The sequence below is a fragment of the Notothenia coriiceps genome, unplaced genomic scaffold, assembly GCF_000735185.1.
Source record: "Notothenia coriiceps isolate Sejong01 unplaced genomic scaffold, NC01 NC01_scaffold00032809, whole genome shotgun sequence".
Classification (NCBI taxonomy): Eukaryota; Metazoa; Chordata; class Actinopteri; order Perciformes; family Nototheniidae; genus Notothenia; species Notothenia coriiceps.
The window spans coordinates 144138-164631 of record NW_011365510.1 but is presented as its reverse complement, the minus strand read 5'-3'; the positions used below and the strand labels follow the sequence as shown (position 1 = coordinate 164631).

General features: G+C 41.8%; 2 protein-coding genes across 2 annotated transcripts in view; one reads left to right on the top strand and one right to left on the bottom strand.

Moving 5' to 3' along the window:
- Positions 1 to 473, bottom strand: part of lrp2a (low density lipoprotein receptor-related protein 2a) — a 47957-nt gene extending 47484 nt beyond the window's left edge. The window contains exon 1 of the mRNA XM_010789381.1: positions 95 to 473. Coding sequence (XP_010787683.1) covers positions 95 to 473 — 379 coding nt within the window. The remainder of the gene's footprint in view (positions 1 to 94) is intronic.
- Positions 474 to 9378: 8905 nt separating this feature from the next.
- On the top strand, positions 9379 to 12904 carry zgc:172182 (coiled-coil domain-containing protein 89). The gene is made up of 7 exons (XM_010789368.1): positions 9379 to 9629; positions 10408 to 10880; positions 11075 to 11205; positions 11288 to 11424; positions 11501 to 11577; positions 11667 to 11766; positions 11860 to 12904. The coding sequence occupies exons 1-7, from the start codon at positions 9570 to 9572 to the stop codon at positions 11944 to 11946; spliced, it is 1065 nt and encodes a 354-aa protein (XP_010787670.1). The 5' UTR covers positions 9379 to 9569; the 3' UTR covers positions 11947 to 12904.
- Positions 12905 to 20494: the final 7590 nt, after the last annotated feature.

Sequence of the window (20494 nt, the reverse complement as noted above, 5' to 3'; positions counted from 1 at the left end):
GCCAGGATGTTTAAAGATTCCACCTTCAGTACATTGTATTTTTTTGTGGTCACTGCAAGCTTCTGAAAGAGAAACTCCTTCTCCTTGTTCAGACGCACGATTGCAGTGTCCCTCTGGCGGATCTGATCCTGCCAGCTCTGCTCTGTTCCCTCCAATTTGGTATTTTTTCTCGACAGGGTCTTGTTGGCTTCTGTCAGACCCCTGATTACACCGTCCCTGTGCTGGATCCTGGTATTCAACATATTCTCGTGTTTAGGCCAATTCACCTCCCAGTGCTTGTTTTTCTCTGCCAGGACACGTGTATGCTTGTCCAGAAGTCCATATAGGAACTCCCAGTGTTTAATACCCACTTCCAATGCAGTATTTCTGCTGCACAGCGTGATCTGGGCCTCTGTGAGCCTCTGGGCGGCTTGCTCCTTCTCCTGTCTGCAGCTCACCTGCTCACACACTGCTGGGATCATTATTCCAGCCATGGCACAAGTCTGTTTTAGTCTTGAATTATGCGTAGTTAGAATAATGAAAGTACAAGACCGTATTTCTTTGTAGAAGACGGTAAATGTTTTTGAGTAGACTTTTTGTCTGTATGGGACTGTAAGTGTATGAAGTAAATCCGTTTGACCTGCAAACATGTTCAGAATGCCAATGGCTTTGATGATGACCTCATCATGACCTCATTGTGACCTCATCGTGACCTCACCGTGACCTCATCAGCAGATGAAGTTATGACATCATCAGCAGATGAAGTTGTGACATCATCAGCAGATGGATGCCAATTTAATCTTCTGATGATGTCATAACCTGGCTCTTGACAAAAAATGGCCATGAAGTGCACGAGGTGAGCACATTTACGTGTAATCAGATCACTCACACTGACAACACTAACTCGGACAGGAAGTTCAGGAAAAGCAATGAAAGATTTTGTATTTATTTGAATTTGAAGGATCACGGTTTTGTTTACCGAGATGCATTCAAAGTTGCAATCCTTAACCTTTAACATGTTCATATATGTTCATAAACATCTATTCTGCTGTGCCTTAACACCACGACAGTTTTACATTTGGACCGTTTTAGAATGTATTTGAAAAAAAAGACAATCGAATTTCCGACATAAACGGACAAAGTGAAATTTGGGCACAGATCCCTACTTATAGACATTTTGCATCTAGCTGTTATTTTGCGGCAATTGCTCTGGTATGTAGTGGTGCAGTATATATGTCTAGGGCTTTTATTTTGAAAGTAAAATCCAACCCAACGACTAAATAGCATTGTGAAGTGGGGTTTATCAATCTAAATCTCAATGTTGTCATTATTTTACAGACATTAAATACCATCAACATACATTTTAAAATAGTAGGTTAAAGCAAAAGGTTATGTACAGTATTGCCATTCTAAGTGAATAAATGCATTTTAAGTATATTGATAGCAGAATTTATTTATTTCTTTAAATGTTGCGGTTTAGAACTTTTTTTTACTTTTTGCATTTCCCCACCTACTGTACACAACTGTTGAATGAAGCTATACACATGCTGAATGTCCGCTCAGGTGAAGAGGTTGCCCCTTTGCAACGGGTCCCCTAACCAATATACTCCCAGCAAAACCGGCCTCTGCATTGCTTTTTTAAAAGGCTCTTAAAGGGGACCACCTCAAGACCTGAACTGGTTAAGGAATTATTAAAACATGTAATGGAAAAGTATATCAACATGTTTACCTAAACAAGTGTAAACTACTGGAACATTAATGAATCCTGCGTTGAATGTATTTAGATGAAGAGGTCTGTCACCATCTCCTATATGTAATGTATTTTAAAGATTGATCACTGCCAAAGCAGTAGTGGGGCCTGTGCTCCTGCACTTAAAACTAGTAACTTCAAGTCATTATATTGGAATTGTAGAGCTATTTCTATAGGGTGCTGCAGCATTACATTTTTTGAAAAGAAGCCACAGTATTTTGCAAGTGTAGAAAGCTAGTTGATTAGGACGGAAGCATTTTTCTAAATGCTGGATAAGACAAGACAGAGATAGACGCTCAACCCCAAGCGAGCACCACCAATCACCACCTCGCAGCTCCTCTCACGAAGAATTTGGGTAAAAATGGATGTGGTACCACCCAGTACCACTATTTATTCCAATTACACTTCAGACTGGAAAGGAACAGCACGCACCATAAATCAGGCTGTCAGAGAGACAATCAGAAGTACACATTCCTATTGGACACTGAACTATGCTGCCTGAATCAATCTCTCCTGGAAAACATCAGGAGAAGGTAGAGGGGTGGTGCCTTATTTCTACAGATGCTACTCAGTGGAAACATCAAAAGGAATCTTGAAATGAATGCAGACGGAGAAGATTGTGTAACTGCCGGGGGGGATGGCTGGCACGCTTGTCTCCAAGGCTTGTCAAATCTGTTAACAACATGTTTCATCAGTTAAAGGAATCCCCCTTACGTCATGTTTTGATCAAATACAGAGTACTCAGATTTGTATCAATCATGTTATTATTCACCTTCTTTTTAATAATTCTTTTTAGGGTTCCATGATGGATAGAATGACACACATTTTAAAAGAAAAAATAAGTTTTGGACTTAATCGAAAAATAATAATGACAAAAGCATTATGAATACTAATAATGTAATCAAATGCACGCTAAAGGGTCTTTGAGCATGTTTTCTCACAGTGATTGTGCTGTTAAATGTTTGTTGTTTGTTTTTCATGTATTGTGTCTTGATATTTGTCTATGTTGATGTTACACATGGAGCTGCTGTGATGCAAGTCACATTTCAGACTTGATCTGACCATAAAAGTATTATCGTATTGTATTATGGTATCGTGTCGTAATGACAGTTAAAGCATTGGAAAGCTTGCAGTCAAGCACTTATTCTTGCCATAATTTGAATTGTGTTCAGGATGCGAGTTGGGGCAGTTCCGCTGTGGCACAGGACGGTGTATACCCGGTGACTGGCACTGTGACGGCACATCCGACTGTGTGGACGACTCTGACGAACACGGCTGCCGTGAGTTGCTCATTATATCACACTGTAGGCTAACATGGCACTTGAGAGGGTAGGGATGTTTAGTCAAAACCCATTCCAACCTGAATCAGAAATACGAAAATCCTTGATTTAAAAACCAGAAGGATTCAGTAAAGGATAATCTACTCTCACTCACTTTACAAAGTGAATCCACCATATAACATTTTATTTGTGTGAATTCTTAAACCAAAAGGTAACTAGCTTTAGCGCTGTAAAGAATAATCCTATACCTGCATAAATTCAGTGAAGCTGAATTATAAATATAAAATGAAAACAAAGTACAAATTAAAAAAAATGGTCCTAGAGTACAGTACATGAGCAAAGGCACGTAGTAACTTTCCCCTTTGCTGGATTACAGTCGAGTTTTGTAAATGTGAAATGCTCTGTGTGTATTCCCACAGCTCAGGTAACATGTGATTCGAGTCATTTCGAGTGTTTGAGTGACGGCGAGTGTATCCCTGATGTGTGGGTGTGTGATGATGAGGAGGACTGTGAGGACGGCTCAGATGAGAGGCACAACTGCCGTAAGTACATGTTGCATTATTAGCAATTCTTTGGAGGACCTTTTTCAAAGTTCTGTGTACATTTTGTAAATGGACTGTACTTATATAGCACTTTATCCAGTCTTTAAGACCCCTCAAAGCGCTTTACATACTACATGTCATTCACCCATATTNAGGTATTTCCTCTCATCCTCCAACTCTTTGGTTTCACAGCTGTGGTCTTCAAGTCACGATGATGATCGAAGTGAAGGAGATGGAGGACAACCTGGCCAATGAAGACCACAGCTGTGAAACCAAAGAGTTGGAGGATGAGAGGAAATACCTGGAAGAGTTCCCCTACTTACCGACGACCGGAGCAAGACAGGTCGTGCTGCAGGACCAGGAGAGCAGACGGGAGGATAAACTTAGCTTGGCAGCAGCGGTGGGGACAGGAGTAAAAGAGAGGAAATATGAAATAAAGAAACAGGAGGAGTCCACAAAGGACCTAGTTAGGAAACCAAATAGCTGGGAGATGAAAGTCACACCGATGGAGATGAAAGTAAAAGAGGTGGGGGACAACCTTTCCAATAAAGACCAGAGCTCCGAAAGCAAAGTGAAGAAGGGGGAGGATGAGGAGAAGGAACAGGAGGAGTTACCCCACTTGAAGAAGACCCAGGCAGGAGAGGCAAGACTGCAGAAAAAGATAAGCAGAAAGGAGAAGAAACAAGAGAGGAAAAGAGACAAGGAGAATACAGGCCGCTGCTAGTTGTTCACGACAACAGTAGCTCCCTTTTATCCCCCCTCTTCACCTCTCTTCCCCTCCCTCATCTTCCTCACCCCACCTCCATCTACCTCATGCCCATCTTTTATCTGCCCTTCTTCCTTACCCTCTCTATAGTATTTTTGCATTGGGTTTTCTCCTGGAACGAAGGTTTTCCCACTTCACATCCAGAGAGGCATTTCTTATGCCCTCTGGATATCAAAAAAAAAACAGTTAAAGAAATACCTCCATCCACCTCAACTCCCTCCCTCTGTCCACCCGTCTCCCTCACCCACTGCCCACATTTTACAATAAGTGCAAAAACCATAGAGATTCAAACTCCGAACAACAGAAAGTGCAGATATATTCACTTCAAGCAAGTCATTCTGACCTGAAGTGAATATATCTGCACTTAGTGTTGGTGCTGGTGAATTAGATAAAAGTCCTAAATTAGCTTTTTTAATTAACTTTTTAATTTTTTTTTTAATTGTATTGCCAAGGTACAAAAAGCCAGGCATTAAAGTCAGATATATGCATTTTCATTTAATACAAATAAACTAAATCATTTCATTAAAACTTAAAAAGTCTATGTTCAATGTCTCCACCTCACTTAAACATAAAGAATATACATACATTGTTATATGATATTGTGTTGACTAGCAAGTGAAAGTACTGCCAAATGTGAATAATACACTGTGTCGTTTAAAGCCTTGCATTCTCTGATCAGAATGATTGTCTCAGATTAAGCAGCCAGTAAAACACCAAACTGCTTTACGACCTGCATGTTTAACTCCTTCAGCAGCTACCTAGGAGGCAAAGCTTTTTTCCTGCTCAGTTTACTAATGATAAAATTGCCCACAATCTGCTCAAAGGGAGCCTTTGTTACAAGGCAGTGATCCCAGAGGTGTCAGCATCATCTATAGCAAGGAGGTAAGGGCAAGTGTTGCGTACAGTTTGAAAACTGCAAAGAGATGCGCTCTATTTAACAAAAAAAAATAGTTCCTATAACAATGACAGATGGATTCGAAACTAAAAAAGGGCGAAAAAACCAAAATACAATCGTGTCATTAAACGGAACATTGATGTAACAAAAAATGGTATTGGAAAAAATTGCTCATCAAATGGATGAAACACAAGGAAAGTAAAAGATCAAGATGTTTAGTGGCCATACATTTAGGCCAAGCTGGATAACCTTAAAGCACGTATGCCAAGGAGAAACCAATCTGCTGGAGGCTTTCACATGCAGCCAGTGTTTCCCGACAGTATTACTTCTGGGAAAGGTGACAGATACACTGAAGCTGAACCTTTCAACAGCACTATCTTATGCAAGGGCTCTTCTTACATACTGTAAAGAACGTCTTTGTAACTTTTCCTTAATCCTCAAATGTCTTCATCCTGACAACTCACAATTTTGCAAGTCAATTAATATTAACGAAGGTAAGAGCCAAGGTGAACTGTGCAAAACTATTCTTAATAGTTTTTAGCCTGAGTCAGATTACCGTATGAGCTTTTTTGGGGTGTTTTGTGTAATTGAATGTTTTCCTTTTCCTTCTTTTTAGCCTTGTCTTTCCTAATTAGCAACTTAAACCCACAGCAGGAGAGAGCACCCCACTAACCATGCAGGAAGACAAGGAAGCCTTACTATTGCCCAACAAAGAAGAGTAGTAGAGGAATTTTCATTAGAATGAAGCCCCCCATACGCCTTAAACCCCACTGTGAAATTACAATGACACAAAAGAGGTGCCAGCAGGGATGCAAACTCATAACTGGAAGTGTCACCCTAAAAAAGTACTCAACAGTGGTGCCTACTTCCTGCGATAAGGTGAAACAAAAGTTGAACATAAGCTCCCTTGTCATGGCCACCCATTAAGAAAACACCTGTCCACACTACCATGTCTTTCTTGTGATGTGGGGCGCCTGAAGGATGTTTCAAAGCTTTAATCAATACCGCCTTGTGTTGGTGCAGGCCCCTGCACTCACTGAATGCGTGTGGAGAAAAGGGGCTGCTGGCAGCATGAAACGCTGGACCCATCCATGCTGTCAGAGCGGAGTGCTGCTGCCTATTTCATATGGAAATCAATGCAGCAGAATGCAGTCAATTGCCAAACAAGTGACTTTGGCTCTCACTGCTACACACAAAACATTGAAAAACCGAGGGGCTTTGGCAGTGGCATGGGAGCAAGGGGGAGGAATAAATAGAGTGTGGACTAAAGGCTTGGTGTGGTTGAAATTGAGGAAAACCCAACATGGTTTTTGGTACGTGCCCTAACAAAAGCATGAGTGAAAAGAATCATAAATGAAGCTGTCACAATTTGATGAGACAGCCACAGGACAACTTATTTCTCCTGTACAGTGAGTCACCGCTCACCGTTTATCCTCAGCGTTTGTAACCTAGACTGAGGGGGCTGCTGGAAAGGAAAGGATTTGCTCTCGATTTGTGCCAACTGTGTCCCCGTTTCTAATGCAGTGTAACTGTTGCACAAGGATTTAGGCTCCTATACCGGATAGAAGCCGGCATGCGTGAGGTTTAACATGCACGTGCAGGCAACGTTTTTGAGTCTTTAAAAATGTTATCACAAGAGAATACTTTTTTACAGTCAATACAGACCGAACAGAAGGATAGGCATGGTCGAATCAAGGCACATTAACCCCGGTGACATCTGACCAGAATAATAGCTGACGATTGCATTAACAATCTGTTATTCTGTTTCACATTCCTCTTATGAAGTAAACAAAACGTAATAACTAACACCATTAAAGGTCTTACTTTGCACTTACTATGTTATTCGGAGCTCAGTGGCAAATTATTTACAGAGAAAAACAACTTAATGTAGTGTCAAAATATGTCTGAAACAGCAAAAATGGCAAAAGATGGTTAACAAAGCAGCACCGTGAAATGCCCTGAAAATGTCACATTAGCTATTCATGTCGGTGTAAGCATTCTGCAGCAGTATCAAGGCCAAAGACTGGATAGTGTGTTACAAAAGGTCATGGAATAACAAGTGTCAAACTAAAAAAATGGAGGATCAAACAGGGTTTAGAGAATGTATCCAGAAGTGACCATTCATTCAGTCCCACACCACCAGGAGGATCTTGATAACATGGAATGGTTATGAAACTAGGTCAAAAATAAATCCCTGAGAATTTTATAAAAAACTGTCTACATCACTATTTGCTAATCACAAAAATCCAAGCTAATGATCACTGTGAACATGCTGACAACGTTTACTTAGAGTCTGTGGTTTTAGTCAAGTGGTCCTTTTGTACACCTCAGTAGTCATCTGCAAATGTCAGCTACAAGTACTGTGACTGCTGTAATTCAAAGGAAATGCCAGCTGAATTTTCTAAATGCTACAGTCTCCATGTCAACACTGTTATATTGTCTTTTTGGCATAGACAGTCTAGCTTTTCTTTCATGTTTGTGTGTCTGTTAGACAGTGAGGAATTTGGTCCAGGATATTTTATACAAATATATATAAGAAAGCTGTAGCCATGACCTTTCTCTTGGTACAGTTTTTACTCAACTCCACACTTCTCCTTAGTTAGAAATGGCTTCATTCTGCAGCAGCTGCAGTGTAATTAGTTGCTTGATTCACACTAAGGAGCTTACATAGTAAGGGTTGAGCAAAAAGAAAGCAGATTACAATTTGAGAAGTAGGCTCTCGCTGTGCTACAAACGCAGGAGACAAACACAAGACTGTCATGTATAAAGAGCAGTATCTGAGTGTTTTTTTTCCTGTCTGCTGTCTTACATTAGGAAATAAAGTTCCTCCTGAAGCTAGAATCAAGTTTTGAATTAGTGGTTAGCAGCGTCAAATCTGCTCCACTGAATGAGATTTGTACCAGTAGCTCTCAGTCCTCACAGATTGTCTGTAAGTCACATGCTCTTTTCTGTTACCTAGCAACAGTAAAGCTCAGGCAAAAGTTCCTCAAGAGAACTTCCAATCTGTCTGAGGAAGGCTTTGTGCTCAACCTTTAAAGTAATACTATGTGCTACAACGTTTAGCTCCAGAGCCAGAAAAACATTACTTAGTGGCCACGACACAATTACTGGAGGAGAACACTGTTTTGTTTTGATGTGCAACAAGTGCACAAGTGAATAGCACAACAACTCAGCAGGTCCCCAATGAATCATTCAGCTGACAGCCTGTGTGAACCAAAGAAACGTGGAAGCAAAATCCCACTACTCACCTTCAGAGTGGCACCATCTCACAGAGCATATGAAGACGAGGAAGAGTTGTAGCAGCAGTGCTCTCCACATTCTGGCTGGTCCGTCCAGCTCCACTCTGCAGATGGAGGAGCTGCAGGGACTGGGGCTGGGATGCTGGTGCTTTCTTCTGTCTGCCTTTCTTGGCCCGCTAGTTGATGAAAAGGGGCGTGCACAAAAGCCCGGGACAGCCCAGCCGCTCCCCCCAAGCCTGCCTCGGCCCTCCGGATAAATCCCTCTGGCCCTGGAATCTGCATAATACCATGCAGCCAGGTCCGACTTGTCTCGAGCATAGTGCCAGTGATTTTCACTCACACGGGGCCATATCCACGCTGTTTACTTGCCCCGCACTTGGGAGGTTGCACACGGTCACTTGTAAAGAAAAATAGTGATGGGAGTTAAACAAATACAAACTAACGAATGAAAAGAGTTAAATTAGGTTGCACTGAATCCTAAAAGGCCAAGACGAGTCACGTAATCCTAAAATGTCTGGTTCGGGTCCAACCAAGGAACCGTGTTGCATTCTGACAGTCACACACATAAAGATTGATAGGCCTACAAGTAGATTGCAAGTGATTGTAAGAGTGTAACTTATATTACAAAAATGCCTCAATTTGACATACATTCATTTTCGAGTACAACCGGCAAACCTCAGGCCCCGTAGGAAAAGAAATGCTTTCCCAAGTGACAAAAATAAACAATTAGCATAAGAAGTTAAATCAACAGAAGGCGGCGACATATCTGAGAATGAGAAGTGACTCGCAAATACGGTAGCTTGGCAAACAAAAAACGTAACAAGGTGAAATTGAGTTGAACAGTTTTATAGCATAATAAAATACTCGTTATTTTACAGTGTTTGGTTCTTCCACAATAACACTTAGAGCCATACCTTCAGCGGCTAATCAAAGGCCCAACAGCTCTACCTTGCGGCCGGGCAGCGGAACAGCAGTGCTTCATCTGTTGCTACTGTAAATAACAGGCAGCTCGGCTAAAATTAGTGTTGCCATTAGCGACCGAGCAACTGAAAGTTGGAGAAACTTGAAGCAAAATTAAAACTAAGTTGTTGTCAATGTAAAACCGGGATTTGCTTAACATGACAACTCCACCAAGAAATGCAGACAACTTCATGAAGTTGGAGGGCAACACGACGGAGGTATGACAAGGTTTTTGACGGCAGCGACAAATCTGCGGATTCCTCCGTTGGTGTCTCTAGAACTAGCTTAACTGTTACTAGCTAATTTAGCTAGCTAACTCTCTAGTTAGCCGTCTCCTGATTACACTTTGTTTTCGCAACATTGCAGGAAAAACTTTGTACTCCACTTGCATGACATTTAATTGACAAAAACACCTACCCAAACTAAAACAGTAAAGAAACGTTTTCAAATCAAATTCGACCACTTACGTGTAAAGGCAATTATAACGTTATAACAATCCAGTGAGCTTTAAACAGGTGGAAGCAGTACTGCAATGAATCACTTAACTAAAAGTAGCAATACTACAGATTAAAAATACAATTACAAGTAGCCTACTGCATTCAAAAATAGTTCTCAAGTAGAAGTAAACATTTATTAGCATCAACATATATTTAAAGTAAGCCTACCAAAAATAATCATTATGCAGAATGGCACATTTAAGCACACTATATATTTTAAGTAAATGTAAAGTTACATTCCACCACTGGGTATACAACTATGATCATTGACATGAACTTTTCTTCCTGGTTGCATTTAACTGATGTTATTTACTTGAATTATTATATGATATGCATATGTCCAATTTTTATTTTTATTCATTCATTGTATTCCTTCCAATAAAAGTGATGACTATTTGACCTATCAAATATACTAGCTTATTGTTGTTATTGTTTACTGAGAAGATGCCATAAGCACCTGCGTAACATGTTATAACACAGGGCTTTTCCCTTATTCCAGCAAATGGACAGTATTCAGAAGTCACTGGAGAGACTTCGAAGCTTTTCTGTGGAGGATGCCACAGAGACAGGGCTGCTGCGGTCCCGGATAGACGAACAGTCAGGTCTGATCTGCATGCTGAAACAGAGAGCAGATGAAGTGCTTCTTCGATGTCTAGCCCTGCAAAAAATCAATACGGAGTCAGAGGAACAAGTAGCACAATACCAGAAAGAACTTGACAGTGAAAGAAAGAAAGCTGAGCTCATAGAGAAAAGATTTATGGATTTAGCCTCAAACAATCAAGCAATAATTGCTTTCATGGACGAGCACAAACATCAAAATGTTCAGTTAAAGCTGGTAAACCAACAACTGCAGTCGGAAAACAAAACACTTTTCTCCCAAAAACTACAAGATAAAGAAGTGTGTGTTCAAAAACTGATGCAAGAAATCAAACAGCTGACAGAAAAATATGAAAAAAGGGAAAATGAATATAGGTAAGAACTATTATCCGTTAATTATTAATATTGCTAAAAGGTTGATCAACAGAAAATGAATAAACAGCCATTTTGATCATCTGAGTGATTAATCTGTCCAATCTGCCAAACATTTCTTGTTTGAAGCTTTTAAAATGTGCGTTTTGCCCCATTTTTTATTCTAAATTACATTTTCTCCAATATCAATCTTTCAGTGTGGAATTAGCTGGATGCAAGTCTAAGATCCTGGAGCAAACAACGCAGCATGAAAACAAGGAGGCATCCCTACTTAATCAATTGCATGATTCTCAGCAACAACAAAGAGATGCTTTAGAAATGTGCAACGGTGGGTAGAAATTGTGTATCACTCTCTGAAGTGCTTCAAAGCACAAGCACTTGTAAACGCGTGACCTTCTCTCCTCAACCAGACCTTCAGCAGAAGCTACAAAAAGCAGAAGAAGAGCATGCTTTGAAGGAAAGCAACATGAGAGAAAGTATAACAAGCCTCACCAAAGAGAAAGACAAACTACTCTACTTGTCTATGGAAAGGGGGAAAATAATTCAGGTGATTAAAAATAGTATTTGTTCTCATTAATCAAAGCTCTGCACAGACCAACCAATAACTTTGCTCTTGAACCCAGGAGAAACAAGAGGAAATCAAGCAGCTGGAGACTAAATGGAAAGAGGAGAAAAAAGCCTGGGCCAGAGCAGAGCACAGGTAAATACATGGTGTGTCAAAAGTACACAACTGCTTGAAGAACCTGAATGTTAACAATTATTGTCCCCGCCTACATTTGTCCCTGCCAGATTTGAAAAGGAAGCCGAAGCTGTTAATGCAGATGTTAAAGTGAAGTCTCTCCAGTGTGCACTTGAAGAATCCATAAAATCAAATTGGAAGCAGAGAAAGGTTTGTTTGAATCTGCAATATTGAAAAGCGATTCAAAGTCAGGTGCTTGTATATCGCTGAAAAATACTAAACACCATTTCCATTACTTTACAGGATTTTGAAGCCTTCAAAGAACACAGCACCAACCTCCTTATGCAAGAAAGGGAGTTAAATAAGAAGCTCCGCCACATGATGGGATAACATTTAGCCTTACACAAGTGTTCTTACCAATGTTTGCATTCAAACAAATAATTTAACAAAAATAGTTTGCTGCTTCACAGTTCCAACAACAAAAAAGGACAAAATGTTGAATCAGTTCTTAACATGAGAATACTCCTCTGCCAGTTTTTAAGCCTTTTCAATAAATTTTCCAAAACAATTAACAATTCACAATTAACATTAAATGAATTTGAAATCTCTAAATCTTGGTACAGCATTGTACCTACTTGGATGCTCTGGAAGCCTTTGGTTGTATTATGGAGAGGCACCGGGTTCGCTATTTGGCCTTCTGCTACCCAGTGGGGCTGCAACAAAAAAAAGCTAGATCTTACGAACGTGAACTACTGTACGGTCAGCTTATCTTCCTCTGATAATTCATCCACACCAAGAAAAACACTAATGTCCTGCATGACTTGTAATACTAAAAAAAAGAACAATTCAGTAAGATAATGCTTTAGTTAGGTTCTAGCATTGCAGTTATTGTTGACATCCATTCAACATGTCTTAGCATCCACGTCAAGGCTTGCCTGAAGAATCTTCTGCAAGCCACGGGCAGCATTGTAGTGTTCATCCAAAACAATATTGGGGTCCATGATTAGGGAGGTGGAATCCAAAGGGTCGACAGCAGTTGTTGGCGTTTGGGGGCCCATAGGGGTCCTGAAGGCGGAGGTCCAGAAACTTATGAACGCAAATCAGACCATCCGTTCCATCTATGGCGGTCATTCTGAATGTGTTTTCACCTTGAACGAAAACATGATGAGAAGCAGTAAAGACTCTGTAGACATTTAAGCCCTACTGTAAGTGACAAGTGAGAAGAAAAAAACAGTGACCCATTCATTATATGTCTGATTTGAACCTCTCTTATTTGTTAATTACTAAATAAGGGAAAACATTTCAACACTTTCAAAATAATATTTCAAATTGACATTGTATTGTATTAAAAGGTAGGTTTAAAAAAAAGAAGAAGTTTTGTTGGTATTATTTTCATTTTTTCCCTAACAGCAGTTCATCACTTATTAAAATATACATCTGATTAATAAAAGAAGATATTGTGACAATAACATTACATAACTTGCAAACAGCCTACCTTGAGTTTAGGGTTCATGGAGAAATTAAAACTCAACACGAAGAAAACATGAACGCTTAAGTCAGATTTGTAACATGGGTTAATGGTGCAATTCAGTCCTCTTGTGGTCGAAAAGAGTATGGATCACCACTTTATTTTCTTCTTGCCTTTCAGAAATATGACCAAATAGCTCCTGAAATTAAATATACATTTGTAGTGATCTCGGTGACTGGAGACTCTATAGTAATTTCGACTGAGTCAATGAACAACCACTTAATCGCGTTTAAAGAAAAGCCAAAGTGTTGATGGTGACAGTAGGTCCATGTGAAGTGTTTTCGAGCACTCGAAGAAACAGCCGTATGTAATGTATTCTTCTGATTGTCTATTTAAAGTTTATCCCAAGCTTAAGAGTATGCAGAGTCCCGTGGCAGTACCGTCCCACAGCACCCAATTTAGTTAAGGTGGCTAAAGGTAAATATATACATAGCTATCAGCGTGATCGATGCTAAAAGGCTCAATTTAAAGGACTCTGAGCATGCGCAGTCCATCTTGCTCTTGCTATCCCCTCAATTACCGGAATAGGACGGCACGACAACCCCGTCTGCAGCATGGATGTATAATAAGAACTGCAGTTGTGTTTATCTGTGTGATAAATAGTGTACCCTTGCAGTCTATGGTAAGTATTTAAGTGCCAAGTGCCCATGCCAGTGTCTTAAGATCCGTGGTGGATACGTTTTCAGATGTTGTACTTAAGTAAATACATATTCACACTCTGAAATCACTCCACTTCACATAAACGCCCTCCATTTGAATCATTACTCAAGTAAAAGTAGTCCTATGTAGCCTATTAGCATAAAGTATTAGCAGAGTTTAAGTAGGGGAGAGCAGGGTATTGTGAGACATCGGGTAATGTGAGACACCCCCTGTATCTAGGCAACGGAACACAATTGTGGTCATGTGACCATTATGTTTTCAAGCTCCTCCCATTCCCCCCTTGCCAGGAAGGTGAAGTTGGTGCTGGTGTTGTGGTAAGTATGTTTTTTTCACAAAAATGTGTTTTTTGCATGTAAAAGTAAATGTTCTTGCTATGAACTTAATCAACTATTGTGTCAAAGCAAATAGATTCAGGTAGAAAAACTTATATCATACATGTTGATGAACTTTCAACATATAAAACCATGTGATTGATGCTAGTTGAAGATTAGCCTGAATTGCTAGAGATGTTGTTTTATCTAAAATGGTGGCTGTGGGGTTTAAGAGACGAAAATTGCTTGTGCTTGTGCACCATGAAGCACAAGTTTAAGTTTTAGTCTGAAACTATTTAGTGGGTTAATATTACATTTAACATTATGTTTTTATTTTGTAATGTCCAGTCAAACAATTGTAAGAAACGCATCATTGCAGAATTTCAAACAAGAAAGACAGACCTGGGGCCGAAACACCCCTCGCAGAGATGGAGAGTGCACGCGCTGAGGTCATGCAAGTGCGAAAATGAAGTCCTAAGAAAAGCATGGAGGGATTAGAAATGCATATGACAAGAATACCCTACAAAGATTCATTAAAGAAAAAAGAGAAAAGGGGAGTAAAATCAGTACTCGGGGATGGTAGGTTTGAGGCAAAGAGATATTCACAGATGAGATGGAAGGCGAGGCTTTTTGCAAACACTTTGAAACACTAGCTGACCCAGTTCCATGGCCTTGCTCCAGTTAGGGTCGTGAACTGGCATTGAATACGCAGAGGAAACAATATCCCTGTACCGCAATTGGACACGGAAACAATGTGCAGGTAGGCTAGGGTGTGCAAGAGATCAATGATTATGTAGGTTAACTTAGAACAAATGATCTTGCCACAAAGCTAAATCTTATAATAATGAGTTCTTACCTCTTTAGGAATAGAGTGGGTTTGGCAGGTCCGTAGCACGTCGCCATCTCTCTGTCCAACTCCGGAGGAACATCCCTGGGAAGGTCTACAGCCTCATAAAAACTACAGTGGGGGAGTTCCTTCGAAAATCTGCTGTAGTGATGGGACAGGTGCAGAATTAATTCTTTTTTGCAAATGTTTTATGGAGGCTTTACCTGTAAGATTTGGTTTTGTTCCGATAAGGTTCTTCCCTTGCCTCTCTTCTTAAACAGGACACACATTCCCTCCACACCTGATTTTCAATGTGGATTGAACAACAGGCGTCTTTTACCAGTTCAAAAGCCACGGCAGGTAACGCAAAACATTTATACACTAGAGAGCACCAGCTGATAGCTGAGTGGGCTTGTGATAATGACCAGTGAACTGTGAACTGGAAAAAATTGAATGACTGAAATGAAATGCAATGTACCTTTCTAGACAAATAGTAGCCTTACTGATTGCACATGCTCTAAACGTTATCTATTTGATTCATGTTGTGACGAGAAGGAAAAAAACAAGTTGGTTCTATCACATCAGCATGAGGAGAGAGACTGGTGAACTGTGGTGTGTGCAGTGAATGCTGCTGGGAATGCCCTACTCCATGTTTGTCTTCCCCAGAGTTAGTTAAGGATGACTTCATGATTAGGGGCACCTCCGGAGCCAAAGGTGCCTCCTACCAGAACAGGGATGGATGAATGAATACACCTGGCCTGAGTTCCTTGATCACCTGACACAGCACACTCAGTGCAATCCTGACCGTCCCACGCTGCTTAATCCTTGATAATCTTTAAAAGCTCACAATCTCACTCAAGGCAGAAGACAAAGCAAAAGGAGCAACAGTATGGTTATGCTCACCTTCCACCCCACACATCCCACCGCATGCAGCCTCTCGACGTGGGACCGTGTATGGCCGTTCAAGACCCTATGCAACCGAGCTCTTGATGGTGGATGAGATCTAACCTGGCAAAAGATCTCACATCTACCAGATTGCAGGACTGGGAATGAGGCCTTCTTGCAGCAGTGACACCACGGAATATTCACTTCTGGATTCAGTCCAACTGGGATTTTCCAATATTAACAGAGATATTTCCTGAGGAAGCGTTTGCACCATCCATTGGTGTCAGGACCGGCAAAACCTGAGCTGCAGCCTGCATCCACTGGTCCATCCCTCAGATGATCCAGATGGTACACTTTCCCTGCAGATGAACCACCTGCTAGCAGATGCTAATCCATCCACTCCGCTTTGGTCTCTGTGGTGCCTGTGACTCAGATGCCTACCGATGGTATGTGTCTTGTGAAATCCTCCCTTCCCAAATGTCCTCCCCCAGAGCACAAACGAAGAAAGCGTTGATAAGACAGCTATCCTAACAATACTCCTGATTGTCTGGCATAGTATTGTTGAAGAGAGACATTATTTGTTGTAGGGAAAAAACAAAATAGCAAAGGAAAAGGGAAAACTGAATATGTGTGTCCAAGGAAAATCATAGATAGCAGCTCTGTGTTGTTTGTGTTGTCCTGTCGCCATGATGATGAGAGCTCTGTGTTGTTATGTCGAGAGAAGTGATCCTGGGAAGCGATAGATCTGAAAGCTGGGTGCTTTTTGTGTAATCTTTTGTCAGCCAAACACAGAGAGTCTGCCGTGTACGGTTGGCACTGGGTGTGAAGAAAGTTGGAAGTTCAGATGACGAACATACTTACACAGATTGCCATCAGTAGAATACCAGGAAACAAGAAACAGTGGGAGGAGGACCCACGTGGTTGACTATAAATTACAGAATGTGTGAGATGGCATGGATTCCTAAAGGTGATGGTGGTGAAGCAAGACTGGCCATCAACCTAATAGGACACTGGAGGAACCACACGGAGAGGGCAACTCTTCACCCGTCAAATTTCGCCTGGAAATTCGTTCTGAACGCGGAAATAGGGGTGTTACATATGTCGTCGTGAGTCCTCATCTTATAGCTCAACCATGCCAAACGTATACTCGGGCGACTACAACTAGTATAGTTTGTGCGGTTGCAAGTTATACTGAGGAACCATAAAAAGATTCACGCCACTTTCAGATACGCTATGTTTCCAGGGATCGTTGTCGTCTGCGATCCGTCCAGGGCTCTCATCATCACAGCTCGACAGGGCATCATCATCTACTCAGAAGCATCCCCTATCTATGATTTTCCTTTTGGCGTGCTTTCTTTTTTCAGTTTTCCCTTTCTATTTGCTATATATTGTTTTTTTCCCTGCCATATTCTCTTAATGTCTCTTCATTTGATAGCGCTTATACTATTGCTAATCCCCTGGCTTCTCAGGAGATCGTGTGTAGGATGAGCCAAGCCTTTCTTCACACCGCTTTCTTTCCTGCGTTTTGCTCTGGAGGGACATTTGGAGAAGTGGGAAGGTATTGCACGGGGGAGAGCAGGAGTGGAGTGTCGATGTGATAGCGCCTCACTGAGATACTAGCTGGCTGAGGCAATCCATGTGGGACCACGCTGGGAGTGGTTATGGATTAGCATATGCAGCAGGTAAGTGTTTGTCGATTGTCCGGCGCCAAGGTGGGGGAGTGACCATCTGGCTCATATGAAGTGGCTCGGCCAGCGCTTGTGGTGCAGGACTGCAGCGTCAGGGTTTTGCCCCCTCTTGGTTCTGATACCAATGGATGGTGCAAACGCTTCCTCAGGAAATATCTTCTGTTATATTGGAAATCCAGTGGGACTTGATCAGAAATGATATTCCTTGGTGTCACTGCTGACAAGAAGGCCTCATTCACAAGGTCCTGCAAATCCTGGTAGATGGAGACTGCTCTTTTGCGCAGAGTTGTAGATCTCATTCCACCCATCACAGCTCGTGTATACGAGTAGGGTCATTGGACACGGGCCATTACAACGTGGTCCACGATCGACTGAATGTCTGCATGCCTGGTAGGGATGTGTGTGGTGGCACAGAGGTGAGCATAACCATACTGTTGCTCTTTGCTTTTTCTTAGTCTGCCCTTGAGTCGAGATGTGAGCTTCTAAGATTATCTTAAGGTATATAAGCAGCGTGGGACGGTAGGATTGTCACCCTGAGTGTGCTGCTGTGCAGAGTGAGCCATGGACTCAGGCCAGGTGTACTTCATTCATCCAGTCCGTTGTCTTGGTTGGATCGGCACTTTGGCCCTCCTGAAGTTCGCTTAGTGACTCTCGCTAGTCATGCAAGTCATCCTCTAACCCCATAAGACTCTGGGGAACCAAACCATGGACAAGGTCTACGGGCACATTACCCGCGCAGCATTCACTGGCACACACCACCAGTTGTTCTGTCGCCTCTCATCAGGCTGAATTGGTGGTAGATAGAATACCCTGCTGTTTTTTTCTTATCTTGTTCACGACATGAGTGCAAAAATAGAAGGGTTGCGCGGCGATGGTCTGGCAGTCAGAGGCTACTAGTTTCGAGTAGAAAGGACATGCATTTCATTTCTAGTCCATTTCATTTTTCCATCAGGATGCTATCACAAGCCACTTCGCAGTCATCTGGTGCTGCTCTAGTGTAGTCATGTTTTGCTTACTGCGTGGCTTTTGAACTGTAAAGACGCCCTGTTTCATCCACATTGAAAATCCTGTGCTGGAGAATGTCGTGCCTGTTAAAGCAAGAGAGGCAAGTGGCAGAACCTTCGGTCAAAAAGCCAAATCTTACGAGGGTAAAGCCTGCCAGTAAAGAACATTTGGGCACTCAACAGTTGGTAGATGTCGTGTCACCCTCTCATCAGTACTACAGGGCAGATTTTCCGTACAAGAACTCCCCCACTGTAGTTATATATTGCAAGCGCTGAGCCTCCCTGATGTGTGATGTTGCCTCCGGGAGTTTGGGCAGGAGAGAGGGCGATCAGTTGCTAGGGAACCTGCCAACCACTCGTATTCCTTACAAGAGTAGAGAATTCATCTTTAACAGGCTTCATAAGAATGTTTGCTTTGTGCAAGGGTGCAGAGTCTCTGTCTCCTAAATGCTTAAGCCGTAGCATAATAATCATAGTCGCCTCTCCTCCTGCACACTAGCCCTACCACATTGTTTCTGTGATCGCAAGACATGTACAGGGATATTGTTCCCTCCCGTCTATAGTGGCGGTACTCAAATGCTCGAGTTCAGGACGCTCTCTAACCTGCGAAGCAAGGCCAGTGAGGGGACTGACTGGTAGCTAGTGTTTCAGTGTTTGGCAAGCTCCTCCGTCATCTCATCTGTGATATTACTCATTGTGCGCCTCGGCTAGCGCGCCCAGAGCTACTGATTTTACTTCGCCTCATTTCTCATTTAGGTTCTATTAATGAAGTCTTTGGAGTGGGTGTGTCTTGTCAATATTTCACCCTCCAGCTTATTCTTAGGACTCTTTTCCTTCGCCAAAATGATTCAGGCGGGCTGCGCTGCGTCTCCATCATCTGTGCACGGATAGATTGTTTGCCCCAAGGTTAGATTCTTCTTCTTATGTAGTTCTGTGCATGATGGCTTTGTACCTACATGTGTGAGCGATTGCACAAAAAGACATATGTAATGGTGTACAGATTTCACGTTACACTAAATAGTGTTTTAGGACTAAACTTTACTTTGTGCTCATGGCCACACACCATTTTAGAAAAAACAACATCTCTGCAATTCAGGCTAATCTTCAATAGCATCAACTGCACATGGTTGTATATTGTTGGAAGTTCATCAACATGTATGATGATATAGTTTTTTCTACCTGAATCAACTTGTGGCTTTGACACAATAGTTGATTAGGTTCATTGCAAGGAACTTACTTTTACATGCAAAAAACACATTTGTGTGAAAAAACACTACTTACCACAGGCACCAGCACCAACTTCACCTTCCTGGCAAGGGGAATGGGAGGAGCTTGAAAACATAATGGGTCACGATGCCACAATTTGTTTCCGTTGCCTTAGATACGGGGGTGTCTTACATTACCCGGATGGTCTCACAATCCCTGCTCTCCCTACAGCTCTTTCTGGGTGCCATTATTTTGCTCGATAAGGTCCAAAAGAGCAAATTAAATCCTTGTCCTTGTAATATTATGTTCTGTTGCCTGCTTGTTGTCTCTGTGTTCTCTGTTCGCTGTGTTGTCGGTGTTCTTGCTGTTGTGCGGTGGAGGTGGAGGTGCAGCTGTGGTTCCTCATCTGCGCTATGTGCTTAAAGCTGCCGCTGCTGCATTATTTATACTTCCTAGGACTCCTATCTCTGGAATCCCATTGGTCGATTTTGGGGTTGACACCTTTTTGAAACTTAGAGCCGAATAGAATCGAGGGAGGAGTTAGTAAATCCCGCTTTACCCGACTGTAGCCCCGGACTGCAAAAAGTTATGCCTACTCTGCGGCCATGAATGTAAGTGATGGATTACGCTATGTACGTGCGTACATATACTGATATGTGTTGTGCAGAACATATTACATTTTAAATATCGTTTTTGCTAGTTAGCGGACGAGGTAGCATCAGGCCGGTTTTCCATACGGCTAAGTGCGTGTGCTAACGGGCTTTCTTGTGAGAGTTGTGTTTTGTTTTGGTAAAAATGTGGTCATATCGTCAGGCGTCGCCTAGAGCCTC

Excerpts from the sequence above, each read along its gene's own strand:
- zgc:172182 (XM_010789368.1), top strand. The coding sequence starts at position 9,570 with ATGACAACTCCACCAAGAAATGCAGACAACTTCATGAAGTTGGAGGGC. Across the intron at positions 9,630-10,407 it reads TGGAGGGCAACACGACGGAG|CAAATGGACAGTATTCAGAA; the intron begins GTATGACAAGGT and ends CCCTTATTCCAG. Across the intron at positions 11,206-11,287 it reads TGCTTTAGAAATGTGCAACG|ACCTTCAGCAGAAGCTACAA; the intron begins GTGGGTAGAAAT and ends CTCCTCAACCAG.